This window comes from Pestalotiopsis fici (assembly GCF_000516985.1).
Source record: "Pestalotiopsis fici W106-1 unplaced genomic scaffold PFICI_Scf_7, whole genome shotgun sequence".
Classification (NCBI taxonomy): Eukaryota; Fungi; Ascomycota; class Sordariomycetes; order Amphisphaeriales; family Sporocadaceae; genus Pestalotiopsis; species Pestalotiopsis fici.
In genome coordinates, this window is record NW_006917097.1 from 3,392,167 (window position 1) to 3,417,991 (window position 25,825).

The 25,825-nt window shown below is 49.9% G+C and overlaps 5 protein-coding genes across 5 annotated transcripts; 3 read left to right on the forward strand and 2 right to left on the reverse strand.

Annotated features, from left to right (window-relative positions):
- Positions 1–1,303: 1,303 nt before the first annotated feature.
- PFICI_10656 (uncharacterized protein) lies at positions 1,304–16,303 on the forward strand (the record flags this gene model as incomplete). Its single annotated transcript, XM_007839237.1, has 6 exons — positions 1,304–2,310; positions 2,377–5,474; positions 5,530–7,661; positions 7,711–7,781; positions 7,834–16,108; positions 16,169–16,303. 6 exons carry the CDS (start codon positions 1,304–1,306, stop codon positions 16,301–16,303), a joined length of 14,718 nt encoding a protein of 4,905 aa, XP_007837428.1.
- Positions 16,304–17,527: 1,224 nt separating this feature from the next.
- Positions 17,528–18,937, forward strand: PFICI_10657 (Metacaspase-1; the record flags this gene model as incomplete). Its single annotated transcript, XM_007839238.1, has 1 exon — positions 17,528–18,937. One exon carries the CDS (start codon positions 17,528–17,530, stop codon positions 18,935–18,937), a length of 1,410 nt encoding a protein of 469 aa, XP_007837429.1.
- Positions 18,938–19,240: 303 nt separating this feature from the next.
- Positions 19,241–21,162, reverse strand: PFICI_10658 (uncharacterized protein; the record flags this gene model as incomplete). Its single annotated transcript, XM_007839239.1, has 6 exons — positions 19,241–19,855; positions 19,929–20,106; positions 20,158–20,307; positions 20,449–20,514; positions 20,577–20,857; positions 20,935–21,162. The coding sequence occupies 6 exons, from the start codon at positions 21,160–21,162 to the stop codon at positions 19,241–19,243; spliced, it is 1,518 nt and encodes a 505-aa protein (XP_007837430.1).
- Positions 21,163–22,132: 970 nt separating this feature from the next.
- PFICI_10659 (uncharacterized protein) lies at positions 22,133–23,340 on the forward strand (the record flags this gene model as incomplete). The annotated part of the gene is made up of 3 exons (XM_007839240.1): positions 22,133–22,184; positions 22,251–23,018; positions 23,081–23,340. 3 exons carry the CDS (start codon positions 22,133–22,135, stop codon positions 23,338–23,340), a joined length of 1,080 nt encoding a protein of 359 aa, XP_007837431.1.
- Positions 23,341–23,750: 410 nt separating this feature from the next.
- Positions 23,751–25,021, reverse strand: PFICI_10660 (uncharacterized protein; the record flags this gene model as incomplete). The annotated part of the gene is made up of 5 exons (XM_007839241.1): positions 23,751–23,909; positions 23,980–24,099; positions 24,159–24,188; positions 24,246–24,402; positions 24,486–25,021. The coding sequence occupies 5 exons, from the start codon at positions 25,019–25,021 to the stop codon at positions 23,751–23,753; spliced, it is 1,002 nt and encodes a 333-aa protein (XP_007837432.1).
- Between the last annotated feature and the right edge of the window lie 804 nt (positions 25,022–25,825).

The window sequence follows — 25,825 nt, forward strand, 5'->3', positions numbered from 1 at the left end:
AGAAATCCGTCGACTTCAGCCCGAGAGTGGGCACCCTCAAACACCCCTCCGTTGGCAAGCGCGTGGCCTGGTCCGACAGGGAATAGTAACTACAAGGCGGCATGTGTAGGCGCGTCGTCGTGCGTTGGCGTGTTTGGCCGCTCTGCCCAATGTCCAGGACGTACTCATGGCACATTGCAACCAGCTCCACCCCCCTCCAGCGTCCTCGAGATGGTGTTGATTCAGATGACTCCCATAGTGATTAGAGTTTCGGCTGCCAGTGATGTGGATGCTCTCCTGCCCGATGAAGATATGGCCCTTGGGCTTTTGGGTAGCATGGCGTGGACAATGGTTGTTCCCGAAGGTAGTCACCTGTTCCAACGGGCACATTCAGTCGTCCATGAGAGGGGTTCTACTAGAGGGTGGTGCGTCTTCCGCAAGTCGCAACCAAGGTGGGATTATTATTCCAATGTACTGACCGTCTGAATATGTGTAGCTAAGTGTAAGTGCGCGTTCGTACCTGCTAGGTATCTCCTCCCCTCCTCAGGTTTGAGACATACATCAGTAGCATTCCCGTTACATAGGAACCACTTGCTCTGTCGTCAGAGAATCGGATAATTTTCTTCAACAATTGGCCCGACTGAGTGGTCAACCTGTGTTTTTATTGCGTCACTTCACATTAACAAATTCAAACTTGTCCTGTCCTATCCTGCCCTTCCCTTGCTTTTCCTACCCCGTGATGAGAAAAGACTGGTGCAAGTCCTGGTCGGAGGGGCAGCTTCTACAACAACGACAAGGCTGGCGCCTGACATGGTTTGGCAATAACGGCTGGGCCAGATAACCAAGTGACTCCGAGTTTGAGCTTGATTTCCAAACAGGCTTGCATACACACATCAAATCTCTCCCTCGGAGACACGTGCCGCACCTGCTTGTCTGCTGCACGTCAGAGGAGTCTGCGTCGAACCCACGTACCGTACGGCACGAAATTAGGGACCGGGTGCGACATCACAAGCGTCATCCATTGGACACAGACTCTGGATTGGCCCAGGGCGTTTGTGCATGTTGCTAAGACTGACTCCATTTACCATCAGCCTCCAAAACGCCCGCATCCAGGGAATAGAACTACCTGACTGGCCCCTTCCGCTTTGGTGAATCTCCGTCCAATCAGCTTGCGCGCATTACGAATTGCCTGGAACCTTTAATCCAAACTGCTCATGATTTCAAGCTCCGGTCGTTATAATACGTCCTTAAATCTGTGTAGGTACGGCATCTTCGCCAGGCTAGATGCATTTGGGGCAGCACGGCACCTACTTGGTTGTCGACTATGGAGGAACTTAATCAGACCATGGGTCTATCCGTCCTTAACCCGACACCCGCGATTCTTCCTGGCCCAACTCTATTGCACGACCTCGTCAGGAAATCGACCAATCAGGATGGACCTGCCATCGACTTCCTCGCAGAGGATCAACAACGACTCGCCTTGTCGTATGCCAGTCTCGACCTCTTATCAGATCGGCTCGCAGAACGTATATCACAGTCCCTACAAGCATCACCAGCCCAGCATGTCACGGAGCAGCTCATTATTCCCCTCATGATACCCCAGAGCCCTGATCTCTATGTTGCACTCCTAGCAATTCTCAAATCAGGCGCAGCTTTCTGCCCTATAAATCTCGATGCTCCTGCAGACCGTGTCAGTTTCATCTTCAAAGACGTACAAGCCAGTCTTGTTCTCACTACATCGAGACTTGCGCATCGTATACCAGCTGCGACCACTAGAACGACTGTCATTTGTGTTGACCAAGAGCCCAGCTCTTTACTGGTGAACCCCGAGCATGTTGCGCCAGACCGTATTCGTGCGCGGGAGTGCACACCGCATGATTTGGCGTACGTGATGTATACGTCTGGCTCGACAGGGACACCCAAGGGCGTTGGCATCTCGCATTTGGCAGCAACCCAAAGTTTGTTGGCTCACGATCGTCACATACCCGCTTTCTCTCGTTTTCTTCAATTCGCCGCCCCAACTTTTGATGTTTCTGTCTTTGAGATTTTCTTCCCTCTTTTTAGGGGAGAGACTTTAGTATGTTGTAATCGGACAGACCTGCTGTCGGACCTCTCCGGCATCATCAACAAGCTCGATGTCGATGCCTGCGAGTTGACACCTTCCGTCGCTGGCAGTCTTGTGAAAAAGAGGCACCGCGTCCCCAAGTTGAAGTTAATGCTTACCATTGGCGAAATGCTTACGGAGCCGGTGGTACAAGAATTTGGTGGCGATGCACACGCCCCAGGCATCCTTTGGGGCATGTATGGTCCAACAGAAGCAGCAATTCATTGGTATGATACCCTTATTAATATAACTTGTCCAAAGACCACCAATTACCTCTACTAATCTCCCTGTAGCACATTACAGCCTGCGTTTGGGCGAAACGCATCGCCTAGTTGCATTGGTATACCACTTGATACTGTATCCGCTTTTGTGATCACAGCGCCGGCCAATCAGGCCGAGACTTTGCCTTTTGAGATTGCCCCAATTGGTCAGGTTGGAGAACTCGTCGTTGGCGGACACCAGTTAGCCACGGGATATCTGAATCGGCCAGAACAGAATGCCGCCTCCTTCATCGATACCGAGTTTGGTCGCGTGTACAAAACCGGTGACAAGGCACGAATACTTCCTGATGGTACCATTGAGTGTTTAGGTCGCGTGTCCGAGGGCCAGATCAAGCTCAATGGTCAACGAATGGAAATTGGTGAAGTTGAGCACGCAATACTACGCACTCATGGCTGTCACAGCGCCTATGTTTGCGTCATTTCAAACGTACTTGTTGCTTTTGCTGCCGTTGATGAAGTATCCGGTATGCGCGATGAGATCATTGCGAACTGCAAGCGATGGCTGCCAGCCTTTATGATACCATCTGAGATTGTGGTCATGGAGTCATTCCCGCGACTACCATCTGGAAAGATTGACCGAATGCGGCTCAAGCAGGATTTCTCACGCTCGCAAGTTGACCAGTCCTTGCCCAGAGAGGAACAGCAATTCAAGGATGACCTTGAAAGGCTGCTGTGTATCTCTACTAGCGATATGCTCGACACATCAGTACAGTTATCAACTCGATTGTCGTCTGTCGGCGTCGATTCGCTTTTAGCAATTCAACTAGCAGCACAACTGAGAGATTCGGGCATCTCTGTGAGCCCGCTGGATATACTCAGTTCCGCGAACTTGGCTGATCTACATCAAACAATTAAGAAACGTGAAAGCGAGCCGAGGGAATCGCAAGCCACCACAAATGGGCATCGCGAAGTCGACGACATTGATTTAAGTGCTTTATTGGCCTCGGATGACACATACTCGGCCAAGTCGCTGGACATGGAAATGATCACTGATTGCACATCCCTGCAAGTATCGATGTTGGTTGAGACAATCAAGGATCCAAAGCTATATGTCAACACTGTCGATATTGCTGTGCCTCGGAACACCTCATATGAAACGATTAAATCGTGGTTCATAGATATCGCACAAAAGAACGAAATCCTACGATCAGGCTTCATTCACCTCCACGATCGCATGGTTCGCGTAGTTTGGAAACAGCTCACACAATCTCAGATTTGCAGGACTGGAAATATCTGTGCAACCGAATCTCCCGATATTGATCATTTCCTTGAGCACCCTCTACAGATCATCGTCGACGAGGAGTCCGCGAGCGTCAAAATCATTCTGCATCATGCTATATATGATGGCTGGACCATCGATGTACTTATTGATGATTTGACCTCGCTGGTTGACGGTCAAACATTGCCCGATAGACCATCATTTCGAAGCGTTGCTCATCAACTGGCTTCGAAACTGCCGCAGAATGACTCGGACAAAGAGTTCTGGGCCGAGCACTTGCGAAACAGCGTGGGAGCTTCCTTACCAAATTTCAAGACGATGGCAGTTCCAAATCCCGAGGTTGATTCCCATAGACATATGCTTCAAATCGACCCGAGAGTGGTGCAAAGTATTGCACTTCAATCAGAAGTCACACCACAAGCAATCTTTCAGTCTAGCCTTCTATGGTTTTGGGGTGCCATTACTGGCGCTGATGATGTGAATATAGGGTCAGTGTTCTCAGGTAGGACTTTACCCGTTGATGGAATCGAGCGTGTCATGGGACCATGCCTTAGCACACTGCCCATTAGAGCACGACTCGCCGAAGGTAGCAACATTCTGGATCTGGTACGCAGCACACATACCACAAACCGGCAAATCATGCACCAGAACCCAATCAGCCTCGCAGATATCAAGAAGCTCGCAAAGCTGCCACAGGGCAGTACGCTCTTCGATGTGCTCTTTGTGTACCAAGAATCCTTGTCAAGTCGGAGGAGGAAGCGAAATTCAATCTATGAGATCAATCACAAAGACCATGTGGAATCTCCGCTCCTTCTTGAGATTGAGCCTCTTGCCGAAAGCTATCGGTGCAAATGGACGTTTCACTCAGATGCGTTCTCCATGGATCAGGTTCAGTCCTTTGCGCAACTCTTCTCGCATCTGTGTACCTATTTCACTCACCAAATACACGCATCCCTCGACTCAATTCTATCGTCATTCCCATCAAGTAACTTGTCAATCTGTGCATCGGATATCAAGGAACTGGAAATCTGCTCTAGTTTGCCTGAAGTCGTTGAAATGACAGCGGAGTCCAAGCCGCAAGCTGTTGCTCTTTCTTTCGCTAGCATGATTAGCGAAGAAGCCGCCCAAACGGAGGAGCTCACCTATGAGCAACTAAATCAGAGAGCCAACCAAGTTGCAAGGTATTTGGTATCCTTGGGAGCCATGCCTGGTGGCATAATTGCCATTGTTATGGAGAAGTCGCCTTTATTGTATTGTGCCATTCTTGGTATCCTTAAAACTGGCTGTGCTTATCTTCCCCTTCTACCTTCAACGCCCCAGACAAGGATACAAATGATATTGGATAGTTCGCGACCACAAATGTGTCTTGTTGAGGATACTTTGCCGTTTGATAGGTACTCTGTACCTTGTACTCTCGTCGGTTTGCGAGACCATTCCTTCAAGCAGTTTCCTCTCGCCAACCTAGACATTCCTCAGAAAGGATCACAACTCGCCTACGTCATCTTCACGAGCGGGACGACCGGAACACCAAAAGGTGTTTCTGTAACCAACAAGAATATGCTGAGCAACATCAAAGCTTTGGAAAACATCTACCCGGTGGAAACTGGGGCTAGTATGCTACAAGCTTGCTCGCAGGCTTTCGACGTGTCGGTTTTTGAGATCTTCTTCGCTTGGGCAAATGGCATGCGTCTTTGCGCAGCTACAAACGATACCTTATTTGCGGACCTGGAAATGTCCATCAGAGCATTCAATGCTACTCATCTCAGTATGACTGTCACGGTCGCATCTCTGATAAACCCGTCAAGAGTACCCTGCGTCAAATTTCTGGTGACTTCTGGCGAACCAATGACGGACGAGGTTCTCGAGAAGTGGAACAGCGTTCTGTATCAAGGTAATTGCCCTTTCAGTAGGTTACTAGCCGGAATCAATGTGTTGACAATGTACAGGATATGGTCCCTCGGAAACTACCAATATTTGCACCGTGCGAAAGGTATACCCAGGTGATTCGTCTCAATACCTGGGCTCAGCACTCGAGAACACATCATCATTTGTTTTTCACCCTAGTTCAAATCACGTCCTACCCCTCGGGTGTATAGGAGAACTGTGCTTTGGTGGTGATCAGGTCGCCGCCGGCTACTTGAACATGCCGGAGACGACAGCGGCCAAGTTTTTTGAGCACCCTCAATATGGCAAACTGTATCGTTCAGGCGACAAGGGCAGGATGCTGTCCGACGGCTCGCTCATCATTCTGGGAAGGCTCGATTCTCAGGTCAAATTGAGAGGCCAACGAATTGAATTGCGCGAGATTCAAGCTGTCGCACTCGATTCAGGCGTGGCGCGAGCATGTTCATGCGTGCTGCTACGTCAAGATGCACAAAACTCACAGCAATTGGTCTTATTTTATGTACCAAGCTCGGAAGATGCCACGGAATTCAATGTCTTGCATCTGAAGGCACCAAGGAAAGAAGAGATCCGAAAGTTGTTCCAGGTCCTTCAAGATGTTCTGCCTGCTTACATGATTCCTTCCTTTATCGTACCGATATCTTGCCTGCCATTGACTTCTTCTGGAAAAACAAATACAGATCGTCTCCGCGAGAGTGCTGCTACTTTGTCTCCTAATATTTTGAACCAGTATAGCACGGTATTGGAGAATGCGGAAGAAAACTCGGAATGGACAACAGCCGAAGAGCACATACTAGACGCACTGGCAACCACTCTGGGTGTGGAAAAGAGAACCGTCAGTCGATGGACTTCATTCGCCACGCTTGGCCTTGACTCAATATCAGCAATGCCTTTATCAAGGCGATTACAATTGGCTTTTGGCTGCAGAGTCCCCATCTCCCAGATTCTCCAAAACCCCAGCATAGGTCGCCTTGCAAAGGCAATCACATCATCAAAGGCAAGACCAGTCCAAAATGGAATCCAATCAACACGTCCGCTTGATTTACTGCCAGACGAGATCATTAATTTCATCATGAGGCGTCTTGAAGATGAAACTCAAACAATCGAGAAAATTCTTCCGTGTACACCGCTACAAGCTTCCATGCTTGCTTCTACGATTTCATCGACTGATCCTTTCAGATATCGAAATCAAATGATCTTTCGAATTCATGGCGATGGACAAGATCTCATGTCGTATTGGCAACGGATGCGCTTTCGCCACGATATTCTTAGAACATGTTTTGTTTCTACAGATGACGCTCTCCATCCTGTGATTCAGCTTGTCTTGAAACCTACAAAGTTTCTTTGTAAACAGCTTCTTGGACCAGACTTAGAGGGGTGTGCTGCAGAACATCTGGAGTCATTGCAGAGCCCGCTAGACTCTCTTGAACCTCCAATTTCTCTCGCTTTGATCACCACCTCGGAACGGCAACGTTACCTCTCTTTCGTCTGTCATCACGCGTTATATGATGGCGTTGCCATAAGAACGCTGCTCTCCGAGATCGAAAGACTTGCACGAGGGGAGGCTTTACCCGCAACGCCACCGTTTAGTGATTTCCTACGTGAAGCGCTTACTCTCCCCAAGGATACTGATGATTTTTGGGGCCAATTTCTCAAGGACTTCACCCCGCGTCATCTGCCACATGGCCTAACCATCAACGGAGTCAATGGTACAAATGGAGTTCATGGCCTCCAAAAGCCAGGCTACTCTATGCCACTTTCCTCAGTTCAGACCAAGCTTCGAGATACCGGTGTTTCTCTATTGTCACTTTGCCAGGCAGCATGGTCGGAAACATTGTCCTTGGTGTTGAAGTCACCAGATGTATGTTTCGGCAATGTGTTTAGTGGTCGCTCAGTGTCTGTTGATAACGTTGACGAGCTCGTGGCGCCGTGCTTCAATACTATCCCGTTGAGACTCAAATTACTCGAATCCAGTTCTCACCGAGACCTCATGAAGACATGCCAGAAGCTAAATGCGACAATGCTGCAGTACCAATTTACACCACTCCGGCGAATACGATCCAAAATCCGTGTCGATGAGGCGCGACTTTTCGACTCACTGCTCTTGTTGCAGCCTCCAACAACGGCATTGGATCAAAGCTTGTGGATTCTTGAGCGTGATGTTGGGACCATGGATGTAAGTTATGTGCTAATAATTACTCGTGGATATTTCTGATTGAGATCAGGTCCCAATTGTGTGCGAAATAACACCAGACATGGAGCTCGACGAGTTACGCATTACTGTGCACAGAGATAGGTTGGTCCAACCATATGCTTCCCGGATATGCATAAAATCTAACATCAGTCAGCGGTATAATCTCTTCTTCACTCGGAAGCTTATTGAACGAGGTATTTGTTCAAGCGCTGAACGATTGTGTCAATCATCCATCATCAACGCTTAGTCTTGCACAAAAGCTGCCTGCCCATCTTCAATCTCAGATCGAGGAAATTCCATCAGTCGGATCCTCGGACAGTACTTTGGTCAATGGGCACGATAACATTTCTGCCGACGATCAGTGGAGTGAGCATGAATTACAAATCCGGCGCATTATCGGAAAGCTCGCCAAGATTCCGCGCGAGAAAATCTCCAAAAATACGTCAATATATCGTCTTGGCCTTGACAGCATAAGCGCAATCCAGGCGGCTACGCTGCTTCGTCGCGAAGGTTTGCAAGTTTCACCAGTGGATATCCTCGAACATCCTACCTGTACCGGTATTGCGTCACATATCAAGGCCATGAGCGCGACCACCTCCCCCCTTGAAAGTCGTTATGATCTCTCTGCATTTCAAAGATCAGTTCAAGAGCAAGTGGACGATGCCAGACTGACTTCAAAAATCAAAACTGTGCTACCGTGCACGCCACTGCAGCAGGGAATGCTGTCACAATTCATACTCTCTGAAGGCGCCAATTATTACAACTTTGTGACTTGGGATATCCCACTGACTGTCAACTGCGATGCTTTGGCTCACGCTTGGACTGTACTGAAAAACAGGCACCAAATCTTGCGCGCTGGCTTCGTATCCATCAGCCATTCAGATGTGTCATTTGCAATGGTTGTCTATGATGCCAAGTCAGTGTGCGCACCTGTCAGTTGTGTCAAGGAGACAAACTTTGCCAATTTTGATGTTCAAGAATGGCGGCACGACTGCATCGAGAGCTCACTCCGTGATATGTCTCGGCCCCCTTGGCAAGCGGTTTTGCAGGTACATGACGACATCATCTCAATGCATCTGGGCATGCATCATGCGCTATACGATGCTTCGTCCTTGCAACAGATGATTGAGGAGCTTTTCTTGGTCTTGAAAAATGAAAGACTGGACCCTGTCAGGTCGATCGAGCAGGCAGTGAAGACCATCGTGGGAGCCAACATTGATGATCAAGCATCCAAAGCGTTCTGGAAAGAAATTGCCATCAATATGGTTGTTAACCCATTCCCCACAATGACGCCCCTTCGCGTCGAAGTTCCCGAGAGATGGAGAATGACACAAACATTGAGCATTACGCTCGGAATGGCTCGTGCAACTGCAGCCGCGGCCGGCATCACAATCCAAGCAGCTCTCCAATCAGCCTGGACAAGGGTCTTGGCGGCATACCAAGGCGAAACTGCAGTCACCTTTGGCGTTGTGCTTTCTGGGCGTACATTGGAAAATTTGGCCAATTCCATATTCCCCTGCATCGTGACATTGCCAGTTGTTGCTCAAAATGCCAAATCCAACGACGAGCTCCTAAAGTCAATGATGGTATATAACGCAGGTCTGAGACGGCACGAGTACACTTCACTGAGTCAGATACAAAAGTGGACTGGACACGCTGATTCTGCAATCTTTGACACGATTTTGGTCTACCAACAAGCTCCCAACAATTCCAGCGTCAGTCGCGAATGGCGAGTCGCTCATGAAACGGCTACTGTCGACTACCTCGTCTCATTGGAGGTGGAAGAGACGCAGACCGATGGCCTGCAGATCAGCCTTGATTTTCGCAGCGATGTCTTGCCGACTGAACAGTCCGCCTTGTTGCTGGCTCAGTTCGAAGCAAATTTTATCCATTTGCTTCAAGAACCAAAGGGTGACGCGGACGGCATGACATTGAAATATCCCGACTTGTATTCTGTTCTTCCCCCAGACCATACGGAGCTTCCTTCTGAAGCGATTTTGCTGCATGACTTTGTTGAGATCACGGCGGATCGGATACCTGATCACCTGGCACTCGAATATGTTCACGAGCTCAACGGTGGTATCAAGAGCCGCAAGTGGACATATCGTCAGTTGGATGATTATGGTTCAAGGGTTGCTAATTTTCTCATCGACAATGGTGTCACTCCTGGTGGAATCGTCGCCGTATGCTTTGACAAGTGCCCCGAAGCATATTTCAGCATACTCGGAATTCTCAAAACGGGTTGCGCATTCGTCGCTCTTGATCCCGGCGCACCAGCTACGCGCCATCAATTCATTCTGGAAGACTCCAAAGCATTTGCGCTCATGGTTCAAAAAGACTATGCGCCAGAAGTTCTGTCTTCATCACCATGTCCTGTCCTAGAGGTCGATCTTTTGAAGCTCGAGTCTTTCTCTCCTTTGTCGCCACGAGTTCAAATTTCTCCTGAAGATGCTTGTTACTGTTTGTATACAAGTGGTACAACAGGCACCCCAAAAGGCTGCCTCATCACTCACGATAACGCCGTTCAGGCGATGCTCGCCTTTCAGCAGTTGTTCTCGGGACACTGGGATCATGACTCAAGATGGCTCCAATTTGCTTCCTTCCACTTTGACGTCTCAGTCTTGGAACAGTACTGGTCTTGGTCGGTTGGGATACCTGTGGTGTCTGCACCGCGCGATCTCATATTGAGCGACCTGATTTCTACAATCTCAAAGCTTGAAATCACGCATATTGATCTCACCCCAAGTTTGGCTCGTCTAGTACATCCAGATGACGTGCCAAGCCTGTGTAAAGGAGTCTTTATCACCGGCGGCGAGCAGTTGCGACAGGATATACTTGACGTCTGGGGATCCAAAGCGGTCATATATAACGCTTATGGGCCAACGGAAGCGACAATTGGCGTTACCATGTACTGTAGGGTCCCTCAGAACGGCCGATCCAGCAATATTGGAAAGCAATTTCCCAATGTGGGTTCATTCGTTCTTCAGCCAGGCTCGGACGTACCTGTAGCTAGAGGAGGAGTTGGCGAGCTTTGCGTCTCTGGTAAGCTGGTTGGTAAAGGCTACCTGAACCGGCCCGAGCTCACCGCCGAGCGATTCCCAACACTTGAGCGCTTTGCAGAGAGGGTCTATCGAACAGGCGACTTGGTTCGTGTTTTGCACGATGGCTGTTTCGACTTTCTTGGTCGCGCTGACGACCAAGTCAAACTTCGTGGTCAGAGATTGGAGATTGGTGAGATCAATCATACCATCAAAGCAGGCGTACCGCAGGTGAAGGATGTTGCAACGCTGGTCACCAAGCATCGTGACCAGGACAGAGATGTCATGGTGTCGTTTATTGTGACACAAGATGACAAGAATCACGACAAAGAGTTGTCCATCATCTCAGATCCTTCTTGCCTGCGCTTATGTGCTGATGCACAAAATGCCTGTCGCGCAAAATTGCCTGGCTACATGGTGCCCACCTTCGTGCTCTGTGTGCCCTATATTCCGTTGTCTGCAAACAACAAAGCGCAAACAAGTATTCTCAAGCAAATCTTCAATGGAATTTCAGCCGAGGAATTGAGAGAAATCTCTAGCGGGTCAAAGAGCACAAGTACACGCCTCGAAGCTTTGAACTCTCAGTTTGCACATGTGGTTGCAAAAGTTACAAGAGCAAAGTTCGAAGAGATTCGTGCACAAGACACCATCTTCGATCTCGGTGTCGACTCTATCTCTGTCATAGAGCTTGCTAGGCAGCTACAAGCGGCTGGGTTTTCGGGGGCCGCCCCATCAACCATCCTGAAGAACCCACAGCTTGGGCATCTCGTCACAGTGTTGCAAGATAATTCTCCGTCTCTTGAGGACAGTCAAGTCATTCGCGTGAAACAAAACATATCAGCTTGCTATCACAAGCATCTTGGTACGGCATGCAGCAAACTTCAGACCACAAAAGCCAACATTGAGTATATTGCGCCTTGCACAGCTCTACAGGAAGGAATGCTCAGTCGTGCCTTGGCCTCGGAAAGTCAATCAACCTACTTCAACACATTTCAGATCAGACTTGGCCCTGATGCCTCAATCGCTCGGATGCGAGTTGCGTGGGACAAGGTGATGGCAGATAACGCTATTCTGCGGACCACTTTCCTTCAGACAGTCGACGGTTACATACAGGTCGCTTTGAAGAAGCCCCAAACCAACTTCTATGAAGCCACTGTGGCAGCAGTTGATATCGACTCTTATCTAAACGGAAAATTTGACGCTTGGACAAGTTCCAATAAATCAGAGATCAACAGAGCTCTTGAGGTGGAATTCGTTCACCTTGAAGATCAGTCTGTTCTCTCTGTGCGCATTTTCCATGGTATCTACGATGCTCGCAGTTTTGATCTCGTCCTAGATCATATGAAAGCACTCTACTACAATGAAGAGCCCCTATCTGGCCCAGCTTTTATTGAAGTATTGCCCCATGGCCCGCTATGCGACTATAGCTCCTCCAAAACATTCTGGGACGGCCTTTTTGCTGACTTTAGTCTCACTCCGACGCCATGTTTTGCTCCATCAAATCAGGACAAAGATACTGTTGTATCTCGAACCTTTGACATCGAGGTCTTGGAGGCGAGGAGACTGGAGAACGGCGTGACACAGCAAACAATCGTTCAGGCGGCTTGGCTGTCGGTATTGGCTCGCCACCTACATACATGGCCTTCTCAAGGAGTCATCGTATCTGGACGCTCCTTGATGCTGGAAAATATTGAAAACACCATCGGGCCTCTATTCAACACATTGCCATTCCGAGTGAGGGCTGAATCCGTCAATGACTGGACTTCATTGATCCGGGAGACACACTCCTTCAACTCATCTGCTCTCTCATTTGCACATGTTCCATTGCGCCAAGTTCAGAAGTGGTGTTCTAAGGGTCAATCCTTGTTTGATAATCTCTTCACATTCGATCGAGAGAGTAAGACCAAACATGACGAGCACTCTCAATTATGGGATTCTATCAGTTCGGCATCATCCGCGGACTACCCTCTCGCCTTTGAGGGCATTGTGACTGACGGGAACAAATTGAAGACAACACTCGTTGCACAGCCAAGCATTGCCGATGAAGCCGCACTTAATTCCTTGCTCGATCAATTCCAACGTGCGATCAAGGGAATTGTAGAGAATGAAGACTTCCCCGACATTGCCACGATTAGTGGCACGGCAATCAACGGAAGTGGAACAATAGGCCATCAAGACACGAAGCTTGATCTCAGTACAAGTGAAGATTTTGTGTGGAACAAGCAGGCACGCATGATCCAAAGAGAGATCGTTGCGTTATCTGGCCTTCCGGCAGACAATGTCACTGAAGATACGACCCTGTTTGAGCTAGGGCTTGATAGCATCGATGTTGTCAAGCTTGTCACTCGGCTGCGATCTGCCGGATTCAGCATCTTGACCAGCCAAATCATGAAGACCCCAAGTATCCGAGGAATCATTTATTCTGATGTCACCGACTTCGATACATACAATGACGCTTCTTTGTCCTTGGAAAGTTTGAGGGCCGAGGAAATGCTTCTATCAAACTACGTCAAGGACACTGGTTTAGGTTTTGACAACATTGAAACTTTCCTACCTCCAACCCCATTACAAGATTCTATGGTAGCGGAGATGATCCTGTCTGACTTCCAGAGATACTTCAATCACGATGTCCTCGAAATATCTTCCAATGTGAGCATGGAAGCTCTCATCACAGCGATCAGAACAGTCATTGGGAACTCGCCCATACTACGGACAAGTTTTGTTGAGCTGGAAGACCCAAAATTTAACTACACTTACTGCCAAGTCATTGCGAAGAACATTGATCCATTCAAGACCTCAGTGAACCTCAAAAGTCTGGACGAGATCGATGGGGTTTTGGAGGACATTCGCTCAACAGCCATCAAGTCAAGGGGACAGTCTCAACTGCTTCAGCTCACACCTGTTATCGTTGCTGATCGTCAATATCTGATCATTTCTATCGCGCATGCTTTATATGACGGAACGTCTCTTGATCTTTTCCACCAAGACGTTAAAGCAGCGTGGGAAGGTGTTTTTGAGGCTCGGCGCGACACCACACCGGTCTTGGCTCAGATCCTGGCTAGTACATCGGACACAGCGGAGCAATTCTGGTCGCAATATCTCAGCGACGCCCGTAGTACACTGCTTGTTCCCACTGTGAAGCAGATGGAAGATACTGTCACTTCTATCCATCGAGCCGAAACAGTCTCAGCCATCTCGATACAGGATATCAAAGCATTTTGCATGCGTCAGCGGATAACTATGCAGACCTTGGGACAAGCTTGCTGGGCGGCAGTACTTGGAACTTTGTCTCAGTCCCTGAATGTCACCTTTGGTGTTGTTCTTTCTGGTCGAACCAGCGGAGAGGAACAAGAGTTGATGTTCCCGACAATGAACACTGTGGCAGTCCGGGCCGTTTTGCACGGAACTGTGACAGAGTATCTGCAATACATGTGGGGAAACATGACAAGAATCAATGAGTTCCAGTACTTTCCGCTTAGAAAAGCGCAGAAGCTTGCAGCAAGTGGCGGTGGTCCACTTTTCAACACCTTGTTCACGATGCAGGCTCGCATGGAAACAGCTGGTGACGAGTCGTCTGTGTGGCAATCTGTTCAGTCCTCGTCGGAAGTTGACTACCCCGTTTGCGTCGAAATGGAAGTGGTGAATGACGACTTGGTGTGGAGGATTGCTTGTGATCAACAATACGTATCCAAGGATGGAGCGCAAAACATTCTGGACCACCTTGGTGATGTTCTTGTGTACTTTATCCAGAACGAGCAAAACCAGCTCATTGATCTGGTTTCAAGCAACAAGACATTCTCCATTGGTGGGTTGCCGCCAGTCCATTACGCAAAGGAACAGCCTAAGAATGCAAACGAATCAAACGGTCAAACTGAAGATTCTGGATTTCAGTGGATTGAAGAGAATCCTGAAATACTTGACGTTCTTGCCGAAGTATCTGGCCTTGATCGAGCATCAATAACGCCCAACCTTTCAATTTACCACCTGGGCTTGGATTCGATCAGTGCAATTAGAGCAAGCTCGCTTCTGCGGAAGCGCGGCTTGGCCGTCTCTGTCCGTGATATGGTCAAGGCAGCTGCCATTAGAGACATTGTGCCGAGAGACATTGGATCAGGGCCCCCTCAGAAGGCTCATATTGCCCCAGGAAGTGAGGTATCTAGCCTCTTGGCCAGCTTCGACATCAATGAACTCGTCTCTCGAGCTGGCCTAGATCCAGGATCTGTGGAGAGAGTCATGCCAGCTCTGCCGATGCAAGTCCACATGCTCAGCATATGGGAAAACAGCCAGGGCAAGCTTTATTTCTACGATTTCTCCTACGAGGTACTAGGTGACATCTCTCGGGAACAGATTATGTCTGCCTGGCATTCCTTGGTGGAAGAGCTTTCCATACTCAGAACCTATTTTGCTGCGACAGATTCCACGGAAATTCCATTTGTCCAGATGATAGCCAAGCCTGGCTCACAACTACCGCGGGCAATGGACTCTGCGGATTCCATCAGCACACAGGGCATTTGGCTGGAAGCCAATCCATTCGTCTGTCTTCATGTAGCAAAAGAAACAGAGGAGTCTCTTTTCAAGCTCACGCTGAAAATCCACCATGCACTCTACGACGGTGTGAGTTTGCCATCCATAATCAACCGATTCGCTGCGCTGTGCCACGCGAAGGAGTCGTCTCTTCAAGGCCTCTCGGCCTTGTGGAACGCTTTTGTCTATTCCCACTACGACAAAGAGTTGCGATTACAGAGACAAAGCTTTTGGCGCGAATACCTAAAAGGCGCAGCCGCTCCTAGTCGTCACGCAATCGCACTCGACCTGGATAGCCGGACTGCTGTCTACCGTCCTGGCGCGCTGGACGACTTGACGAAGATCAAGGCAACAGCTCTGGAGCTCGGTATCAGTGTGCAAGCATTATTCTTCGCATCGTACGCCAAGTACCAGTCCAGGTCCAACGACACCGAGGCACTCGTTTTGCACGATATCATTTTTGGCGTTTACCTGGCCAACAGGACAGCTTTCGATGACAAGCTACAAGATGCGTCTTACCCCACGCTCAGTATAGTGCCCCTGAGGATCCGATTCCAGCAAGATGAGTCAATCGCGGCAATAGCCCGGAGAGTTCAGGACGATCTCGCCAGAATCAGTTCACATGAAAATGCATCTGTTGGATTGTGGGAGATTGCCGAGTGGACTGGTGTCAAGCTCACAGCCTTTGTCAATTTCCTCAGCTTGCCGTCTCATTTCGATGGAGAGGGGCAAGCCAATGGACTGCAAATCAGAGAGGTCACCCCTTCTGTGCATCCCGAGTATGAGCGGAATGCGGCTGAGGCGCTCAGGCTTGCCAGCCTCGACGATGCGTGGTTAGTGGACAACCAAGTCAAGAATGCGTATATTGTGAGTTGTCCTGCAGCGCTTGAAGACGAAAAGACGATGTATGCTAACCAAGACTTGTAGAAAGCGGTTGATGTCGAAGCGGCGATCCGTGGCAATGGTTTGGATATTGGCGTTTTTGGGTCTTCATCGCTTGTTCGTGAGAACCAAGCCTCAGATTTGATTGATTTCGTTGTTGGATTGTTGCGAGACGTTTAGTACTGGTTTGGTTTTGTTTTCTCTCATCCTGACTTTCTCTCCTTGACATTTCCTTTTCATATATTGCCGTCCTCTTTTTTCTTCTGTCTGTCAATCACTTGCATTGGTTTCATGTGCATCGCATCAGCAATCTAGACATGCAAATAGATACTTTTGTCACTCCATCTCATATATTGTGGTCAAAGCTGAAGATGCAAAATGCAGCAGCCGACTCTCACCTGACGTGAGATATGCGCAGCTGACATGTGCCTTGGTAGTCAGTCTTGGGCAAGTTGGGACTAAGTGTTGCCTTTATGCATTTCGGATTTGGAGACAATCTCGTGTCCTAAAAGATTTCCTGACCTGGTGACGGTGCGCATAAGGAGTTCAGCCCTATAAAAAGACAACGACTGAGACTGTGGGGTAGTGAGACCCCAAGTGACAGCATTTGGGCGCGAACAATCAAGTAAAATCTCGTCGGTATTCGTAAAATTGTGGTCCAACTTTCCATTAAATAATTCAGATCCATCCAAAAGACACACAAAAGCCCAAAGCTGTCAGTTGTCATTTTGTTTCTAAGTTGCGACGGGCTCGAGCTTCGGTAGACAAAGCTGATGCTGTGGCTGCTCCCCAATACTTCCCCTCTGGTATGCGGCTAAAATCCAGCGGAGCCAATCCCAAAATAGAGCCAAGTTTCAATATCCGAGATGCTGGTTCCAGCCAACAAAAATCTACAAACAGATGCTCTGCTAAAATGGAATTAAAGACCAATATGAACTGAATAGCTCTGGAACGAATTCAAGTCAACAGTAAAAGTGAAGCGAAACAATGGCATTGAAATTTTTGATTTCCAATTTTTTCTCCCTTGATCTTTGTGACGAGGCCGCATGACGACATTGGCTTCCAGGTGACCCATTCGGTCAGTGCCGGTCAGTGCCGCTTAGCCGCCTCCAAAGGGCAAAGACGAGTTAAAATAGGTACTCTCATGTGCCGTTCATCCCGGGCTTGGTCGTGTTAGTCAAATGCTTTTGGGTTCAGACACAATCCAATTACTCGGGCAGGGGGGAATAGTAGCTACTGAGTCGTTGGGCTCCACTGAATCAGATCTTATTTAAGAGGGTGTGCAATGGCAACTCAATTGCAGTTGTTCCAGGCTTCTGGGGCTGGTGCTGCTAAAACCATTATTAACAACAGCTAACCTGAAAGACGGACTCAAATCGAAGAAAATACATATATCTGTGATTGATGGCTCAGTCACGAGAATGGCACGGAGGAGGAGGAGGAGGATATCCAGGTTCTCGAGGAAGTGAATATTACAACGGTGGTCACCACCACAGTCACCATAACAGCTATGGGTATAGAAATAACAACGGGAGCTACAACGATCCCCCGTATCCAGACGGGCCTCCACTCCCGCCGCGCCCGCACTCACAGCAGTCACCCAGAGCTCTGCCACCACAACAATGGCAGCGGCAGCAACAGCAAGGCCCGCCGGGCTACCGCCAAGACCACTACTACCAACAACACCATAATGGACCTCCGCAGTACAACAATAATGGGAATTACTATCCTGGATCACCGCCTCCGCCTTTTCAGCCTCCCCAAGGTTACGATCCCTATGGATACCCGCCACCCCATCAGCAGAGACAACCTCCGCCGCCGCCGCAACAGTTTGGTGGTTATGGAGGCAACGTGAACGCGGCCCCCGTGCCTCAGACGCCTCAGCATTTCGGCGAGGGTGCACCAGCGGGGTATAATTTCCAGTACTCCAACTGCAGCGGCAAGCGCAAGGCCCTTCTGGTCGGAATCAACTATATTGGTCAAAAGAATCAGCTGCGCGGTTGCATCAACGACGTTAGGAACTTGTCGGCCTTTTTGATAGAGCGATACAATTACAAAGCAGAGGATATGGTGATTCTGACCGACGACCAATCCGATCCCGTCAGACAACCTACAAAGGCCAACATCATACGCGCCATGCAATGGCTAGTACAAGGCGCCCAGCCGAATGATTCGCTGTTTCTGCACTTCTCGGGCCATGGAGGACAGACAGAGGACCTGGACGGCGACGAGGACGATGGCTTTGACGAGGTCATATATCCCGTCGATTACAAGGTCGCCGGCCATATTGTCGACGACGACATCCACGACATTGTCGTCAAGCCCCTGATGCCGGGCGTGCGGCTCACGGCCATTTTCGACTCGTGCCATTCCGGGACGGCCATGGACCTGCCCTATGTCTACTCGACCAAGGGCGTGCTCAAGGAGCCCAACCTGGCCTCCGAGGCGGGCCAGGGCGCCCTCAGCGCCATCTCGGCGTACGCGAGCGGCGACATCGGCGGCGTCATCTCGTCCGTCATGGGCTTCGCCAACAAGGCGCTGCGCGGCAACGACGGCTACTACAAGACGATCCAGACCAAGACGTCGCCGGCCGACGTGGTCATGTTTTCCGGGTCCAAGGACGACCAGACCTCGGCCGACGCCATGATTGCCCAGCAGGCTACGGGCGCCATGAGCTGGGCCTTTATCACGGCCCTCAAGCAGAACCCCCGTCAGAGCTACGTTCAGCTGCTGAATAGCATCCGTGATGTGCTGGCCACAAAGTACTCGCAGAAACCACAGCTGAGCTGTAGTCACCCCTTGGGTATGTTTTAATCGTGTTTACCTCACGACCTTTTCGGATTGCAATATGCTGACCTTTTAGATACGAATATTCTGTTTGTCATGTAGAAACTACAATTAATGGTTAAAATACATTATGCACTCTTGGCTCTGGGGGTACAGAGGATGCAGCCACTCTTCTTGGACTTGCAACGAATATGCGTGAACTGATGTTATAACAAACAGCAATACACACTCTTCCCCGAATATTGTACAACGGATCTAGGGTATATCACGCGCCACATGTATCGATATAATTACAATACCAATTAGCCCGTCTTTACTACATACCCAGCTCTATGTAGTGTACCTGAATCCATCATTCTGCATATCCGTCTCATCTAGCCAATCATGCTCAACCGCCACCTGCTCCTCAAACGCCGCGGCCCGAGTGACATTTTTACGATGGCAAATCAGACCGTATGTGAGGATGAGCGCAATGGCCACAACGTAGCAAACAATCATGGCCACGGTCCCGCCCGTGTAGGCGGGCGCCTGGTCCTCCCGGAACGTCTGCGGGCCGATAATATTGCCAATAGCCCAGGCGACATAGTACCACGCAAACAGCGTCACCTTTTTCGTGTGGCCCGCCACGTTAGCCTGGTAGACCGAGACCAGCGTCACGTAGGGCGCCCAGTACGTGTACAGGATGTAGAGGCCAATGAGCTGGCCCGCCAGATTGGTCCGGGGCAGGGTGTAGCAGAGGATGGCGCCGAGCAGGGGGAGCAGAATGGCGCCGGCCACGAGCGGGGTGCGGTACCGCCGCGTCGTCGACGCCAGGTACGAGAGGGCAATGCCCGAGGCCGTGCTCATGAGACCCGGCGGCATGGCGAGCAGTGACGTGTGGAGACTGTCAAAGCCCAGGCCAGAAATGATGAGCGTATTGAAAGTGGTGAGTCCTCCATTGGGAACCTAGTTTGGGATTGGGAGGTCAGCTTTCATGAACATGGCTATTCAAGGTGCTACGGAAGAGGTGAGAATTTACCTGCAGGGCAACAATGGCGAACCAAATCAGCCAAGTCTTGACGTCCATGACGGCTTCCCACACTTGCTCGGGCTTGAACTTTTTGGTCTCCAGCCCGGTATTGTCGGCTGCCTTTCGCTGGATAATGATGTACTTTTCGCGACTGGAAAGCCAGCGTGCGTCTAGTGGGTTGTTGGGACTGTGATGGACAGGTTAATTTGGGTGCACTCGATTCATGACGACCACTTACAGAAACAAAAGAGTAACTCCTGCCCAGAGCGAACTAAAAGCGCCAATGGCCAAGAAGATGATCTTCCAGGCTGCAAAGGAGCCCTTGTGGTAACCGCAGAGCCAGGCGATGAAGCCGTTGAGAATAGGGGCGATGACGTTGAGAATGATACTGTTCGCATGGTCAGAACCTTGCCCAATCAATGAGAATATTCGCCTGTAGAGCTGTAACTTGCCTATTTCTTCGCGGCTGTTCTTCACTAAGAATCAGGGTCAGTCTATGCCAGCAAGAACTACATTGGAGTATACTTACGGTCGGTACCACATGGAAACTAGCAGCGTAACAGCTGGTATGAGGAGTGCTTCAAACCCTCCCAAGCTAAATGGCTCTCAGTCAATATTACACATGACCACTACTCTATTCACAAAAGGTAGTCTCACAGAAAGCGACAGACAAAGAGTCCTCCAAAACTCGTACACGCGGCCATGCACATGGAGCAAACGCCCCACATGAATACGTTGAGGGAGAAAAAGGTGGCGGCCGGGACCTTTTGCAAACAGTACGCTGCGGGGCCCATGAAGGCGAGTCCGCCAAAGAAGGGTGCAGAGCCGACCCAGGAGTAGTCCTGGCCCGAGAGGTGCAAATCCGACTTGAGGCCATAGATTGCCGCGGCCGAGATGGCCGTCTTGTCCAGACCGGAAAGGGTGGCGCAGACAAACAACTGTTTTTTTTATGTCCATGGTCAGTTTTCTGATTTTTGTGCTTGCTGGCCGGGGGTGGTGGAGAAGAACGACATACAATGGGAATAATGTGCCAGTCCACCTTGCGAATCAGTTTCCGTTCCTCCTCGGCCGTCCAATTAATAGTCCCGTCCTCGCCGCACTCGGCAATGATCTGGGCGGCAATATCGACATCCTTGGCCCGGCCGGCCTTGACGGCCTTGACGGCGGCCTCGGCAGTCAGGCTGGCGTTGGGGGCCTCGGCGATATCATGAGGCACCGGGGCGGACTGCTCTGGCTTCCCCATGGTCTGCTTTTAGGTTACAATAGAAAAGACTTCTTCTTGATTGAACTATATGTGGATTGGATCAAGTAAAGGGAAAAAAGGCCAGGCTCCAAAACAAATGTACGAGTTTGGGTTGGGGTCCCAGGGTCAATATATCATGCAGGGACTCCTGTTTTTCTTGCCTATCTCATCCCACACAAGTTTCAGTGCTTGGGGGAATATCACTATCGCATATTGACTAGCATACTTCCCTGTCTGGAGTATAGCATAAGACAGTCGCTCGTTCGGCAGCTATCTATGCTTTCCCGAGACCTGGTCATTGGGTAATAGGCTAAGAGAAGTACAGTGGGGTTCGCAGGATCTGGTTCACGGTCATACACGCCAATTCGCAAAGCATGCATACACCTTGAAAGACACGCCCACTTACCTCGTGGCTTTTTTTTCCTTTCAAGAGTAGGGTATCAAGAGACGCTATTTCTCTTTTCCAGCAAGCTTATTCCGGTCTTATTGACAGCCATTGTGCTCTTATCTTGACTTGCAGCTGCTATCCATTCCTTAGTGAGACCGTTTGACCCAAGGAGCTGGATGGTGCTACTATAGCGACTTGGATAGTGTTGCCGGTTCTCCGGGGTGACGGGCCAATGAAAGTCGCCGAAGGTCTCATGTAATTGTTATCAGAACCAGCCGACTGGGCGATTCGGTACTCTCCAATGTGGGGCCACCATCTCGGTTGAAGCCCGAGAGAATGATACATACGGCCTAAATGCCGATGATACCGATCAATTGTCGTGTGATGGGCGTTTTGGAAAGCTACGGAGCGATTGGGCGCAGTTTACCAGCCAATAGCAGTCTCATGGGGTGTGGCCATATATCGTGGCCGAGCGCAACTTGAATCGTGCATGTTGTAGCGGTTATACTATTATAGGAGCCAAAGTATATCGGCCACACTCGACAGCAAGACTTTGATCAGGGAATCAAGATCAAGATCACAATGATAGCAAGAACAGAAGAAAAAAGCGAACCGCTTTACCCTGCCTACCTCCGTAAGTGACTCGAGCTTCATGCAAGCACAACAACCAAATACAGACTGCCTCCTAACAGGAATCCAGCTCATTATGACCCCCTCGAAAAGGTTGAAGAGGTCGGCAGGTTTGAGCATGATGATCCAGGCCACCGGGCTGATCCTTTGAAACCTAATCTACTCAAGCATGCTACCAAAGTCTTTGATTTGAGTCCACACTGCGGTACAGAAATCCATGGCGTGCAAATTTCAAAATTGTCCAGTGAAGGACTTGATGAAATTGCACTTTTATGCGCCGAAAGGGGTTGTCTGGTGTTCCGCGATCAGGACTACATCGATATTGGCTTTGAGGAGCAACGACGGATCGCCTCTCACTTTGGCCCGCTTCACAAACACGGGTGGATGCCACACCCCAAGGACGGACCCCCCGAGTTCGTCATTGTGTACGACTCCAAGGAGGACCTGCGCATCCGCAAGTCGTGGAGCCGCAAGTCGCCCATTCAGTTCCACGTGGACCAGTCCCCCGAGGCGCAGCCCCCGGGGCTGACCTTTTTCGCCATGCTCGAGTCCCCCTCGGTGGCCGGCGGCGACACCATCATCTCCAGCTCGGTCCGGGCCTTTGAGCGCCTGTCGCCGTCGTTTCGCAAGCGCCTCGAGGGCCTTAATGCCGTGCACACGACGGCCAACCCCATCATGCGCGAGCTGCGCGATAACGGAAACCAGGCCGTCCTGCGACGCCCCATTACCAAGTCCATACACCCGGTTGTGACGGTCCACCCCGTGACCAAGCAAAAGGCCTTGTTTGTCAACTCGTCATACACTCAAAGCATTGTCGGTTGGGATGAGGAGGAATCAGGTGAGTTTTGCAGCTTACCCTTGCCACTATTCTTTAGGAAAAACTAACTCAATATCATCCAGACTACATGCTCAAGTTCCTCTTTGACCACATCAACAGAGGCCAAGATTTCTGCTGCCGAGTGCGATACGAGGCCGGCACCGTTGTGCTCTGGGACCAGCGCGTCACGCAGCACTCGCAGACGCTCGACTATGCCGCGGGAGACCGCCGCCACGCCTTTAGGCTGACGCCCCTGGCCAACACGCCCATCCCGAGCAAGATTGAAGAGGACGATGGCGAGTGCCAAAAGGATGAGGCGCGGGTTTTACTGAATCTTTGTTGAGCAAGGTACCAAAGTCGGAAAATCACCAGCAGGTTTCATGAGATATCACTAGTTTTGGTCATTAATCAGTGCGCAAGTCGATAGTACTATGTGTGGATGCTCAAGCATAAATAGAAAGCAATTAGTGTCGTAGCACTACCATGTCTGAATGCTTTCATTGCGCCTTGTTGGATCTTACCCAATTGTCGAGATCAAGTTGGCCTATGTGCCGAAACATTCCAGTGACCATTTCAAAAGACACTATTCTGCAATATCTTAATCGATATAAAGATCTGAAATTGGCCAAGTCTTGACTGATGCTGGACAAGTATGTTATAGATGGGCAAGACAGCTCCTAGTCTATACCGAGAAAATGCTTTGCTTATATGGATACGTTATCTAGATAAACATGCTTTATTAAAAGCAATTCATCATATCGCAGCATACTTTTGTTCCTCCATCAAAACGTTTAATAGTAAAGGATTCATGAACCATGAAGCAGCGCTCTCCTCACTGCTTGGAAGTAAAGGTCGGCGCGGCAGGCGACCGTAGCCAAACTGTTTATGGAGGAGCATCTTCATTCCAGCAAACTGTAATCGTGGGATTAGCGAAAATCAGTTTCAAAGTTTGTGTCTTCAATGCTGGAAATGAACCACGTACGCCAATCTTTTGCATGAAGCCGTCGACGAGTGCTAGGTCATTCTGTAGCCTCTGTGCCTCCTTGTACTCGGGTGTGTTAGATGGGTAATTGGCAAGTTCCCATAAACGCACACAGGTTCGCTGACCATGATACATTAGCAAACCACGCATTGATGTGATCATGATGATTAAACACTTACAGGAACCAAGTTGGGAAGTCCAGATATCGCCTAATGTTCCAGTTAGTATATCGATTGAAATGAGCAGCATGTAGAGCGTAATCTTACACCGGCAGCACCACTCGAGATTGATGGCAGCAGAATGTCAATGTAACCATCAATGATTCTAAATTCCGCATGTGGGTTTATTCTTGGGTATCGTGACTTGAAGCTTTCAGAGCTGGTCACGGCATTGATACGTGTGATCTTGCCAACAGACGCGCAGCTAGACAAAACTTTTGGTTAGCTTTCAGGAAATCTTCAGACCCCCAGGAGGAAGACAGGCCCGAGGGCGTGCGAAAAACCCACGTCAGCTTGACACCCACGACATTCGGCGCCTGTCGCAACACATCAAGAATGAGATCACTATCCAGATCGATCCCGGCCGAGACCCCAGGGAAGTTGTACACAATGACGGGCAGAGGACTCTTCTCGGCCACGTCGACAAAGAACTGTCGCAGCGCCTCGCCGCCGTTGCTCTGGAGCGCGCCCGCGTAGTAGCCCGGAGGTATCACCATGACGTGATCGGCCCCGGCCTCCTGCGCCCTCTTGGCCAGGTATATGGTCTCGCGCGTGCTCGGCGCGCCCACGCCGGCTACAATGGGGACTTGCTCCAGACCGCAGGCGTCCAGGGCGGACCGCGTCGTCTGGATAATCTGCGTGCGCTCGTCTGCCGACAGATGCGCGGCCTCGCCCGCTGAACCGCAGACGACTGGAATGGTGCCGGCGAGAGCCGTGTACTTGACATGTTTTGCCAGAGCGTCTAGGTCCAACTCCTCGTCATCGTGGAAAAAGGTTGGCAATGGTGTGTATATGCCCTTTGGGAGAAGACGTGTCATCGCCATTGTTCTTGTGCAGGATTTTGTCTTGTAACACAACGTGTATGTGCACTGGCAGTCAACCGCAACAATACAGATCTATTTTGTTCAATAGATGTTTGCAAAATATCACCATGGGTGGATCTACTCGGCCGGCAAACAGGTGCATAGCTACGGAGCGGAGCAACGACACCAGTCCTCCGAATGAACACCTTGACGCCCCGAAAGAGATACGGGATCCAAGGCAGAACCAAGATGATCTCCACTCGACTCAAAATTTGTTGCATCGCCGAGGCCAATCAATACCGCCGCTTTGTGGACGAAATGGCAAGTAGAATGGGTAGACGCTATTGGAAGTTACTATATTCAGCTGTATCGGTACATACTTAGCGGGCTGTTTTAGCACTTTCGTTGACTAATAGACCCTTGTTGCACTATAGTCTCTCGCTAAAACCCCCTGGTTTGTTGTTTTAGCTACGACGCATTAGTGGCTGCACGCCTAACCACCACCACCAAGGTACATAGGTATCAACAGGCCACCAAATATTTCAGGCTGTTGTCAAACAAACTTGAAGCTGTTTGGTGATTCATCTTGCTTGTCCTGCCTGGAAAACAATATCAAAGTCTTGGGTCATCATCTCTTGCAGTTGATCGAGGTTGGTTACTAATGGCCCTTATCGTACAGCTCTGATTCGACGCGTAGCGTTTCATTGCGGCTTGGGCCCGATGCAGCCGATACCTCGACTCGGGGGCGCCCCTCAACCACCAACTGCTCGCTCTCCATGTTATTAGTTCTAGCGGAGACGATAGATAAGGAAAAGTAGTGTGTTG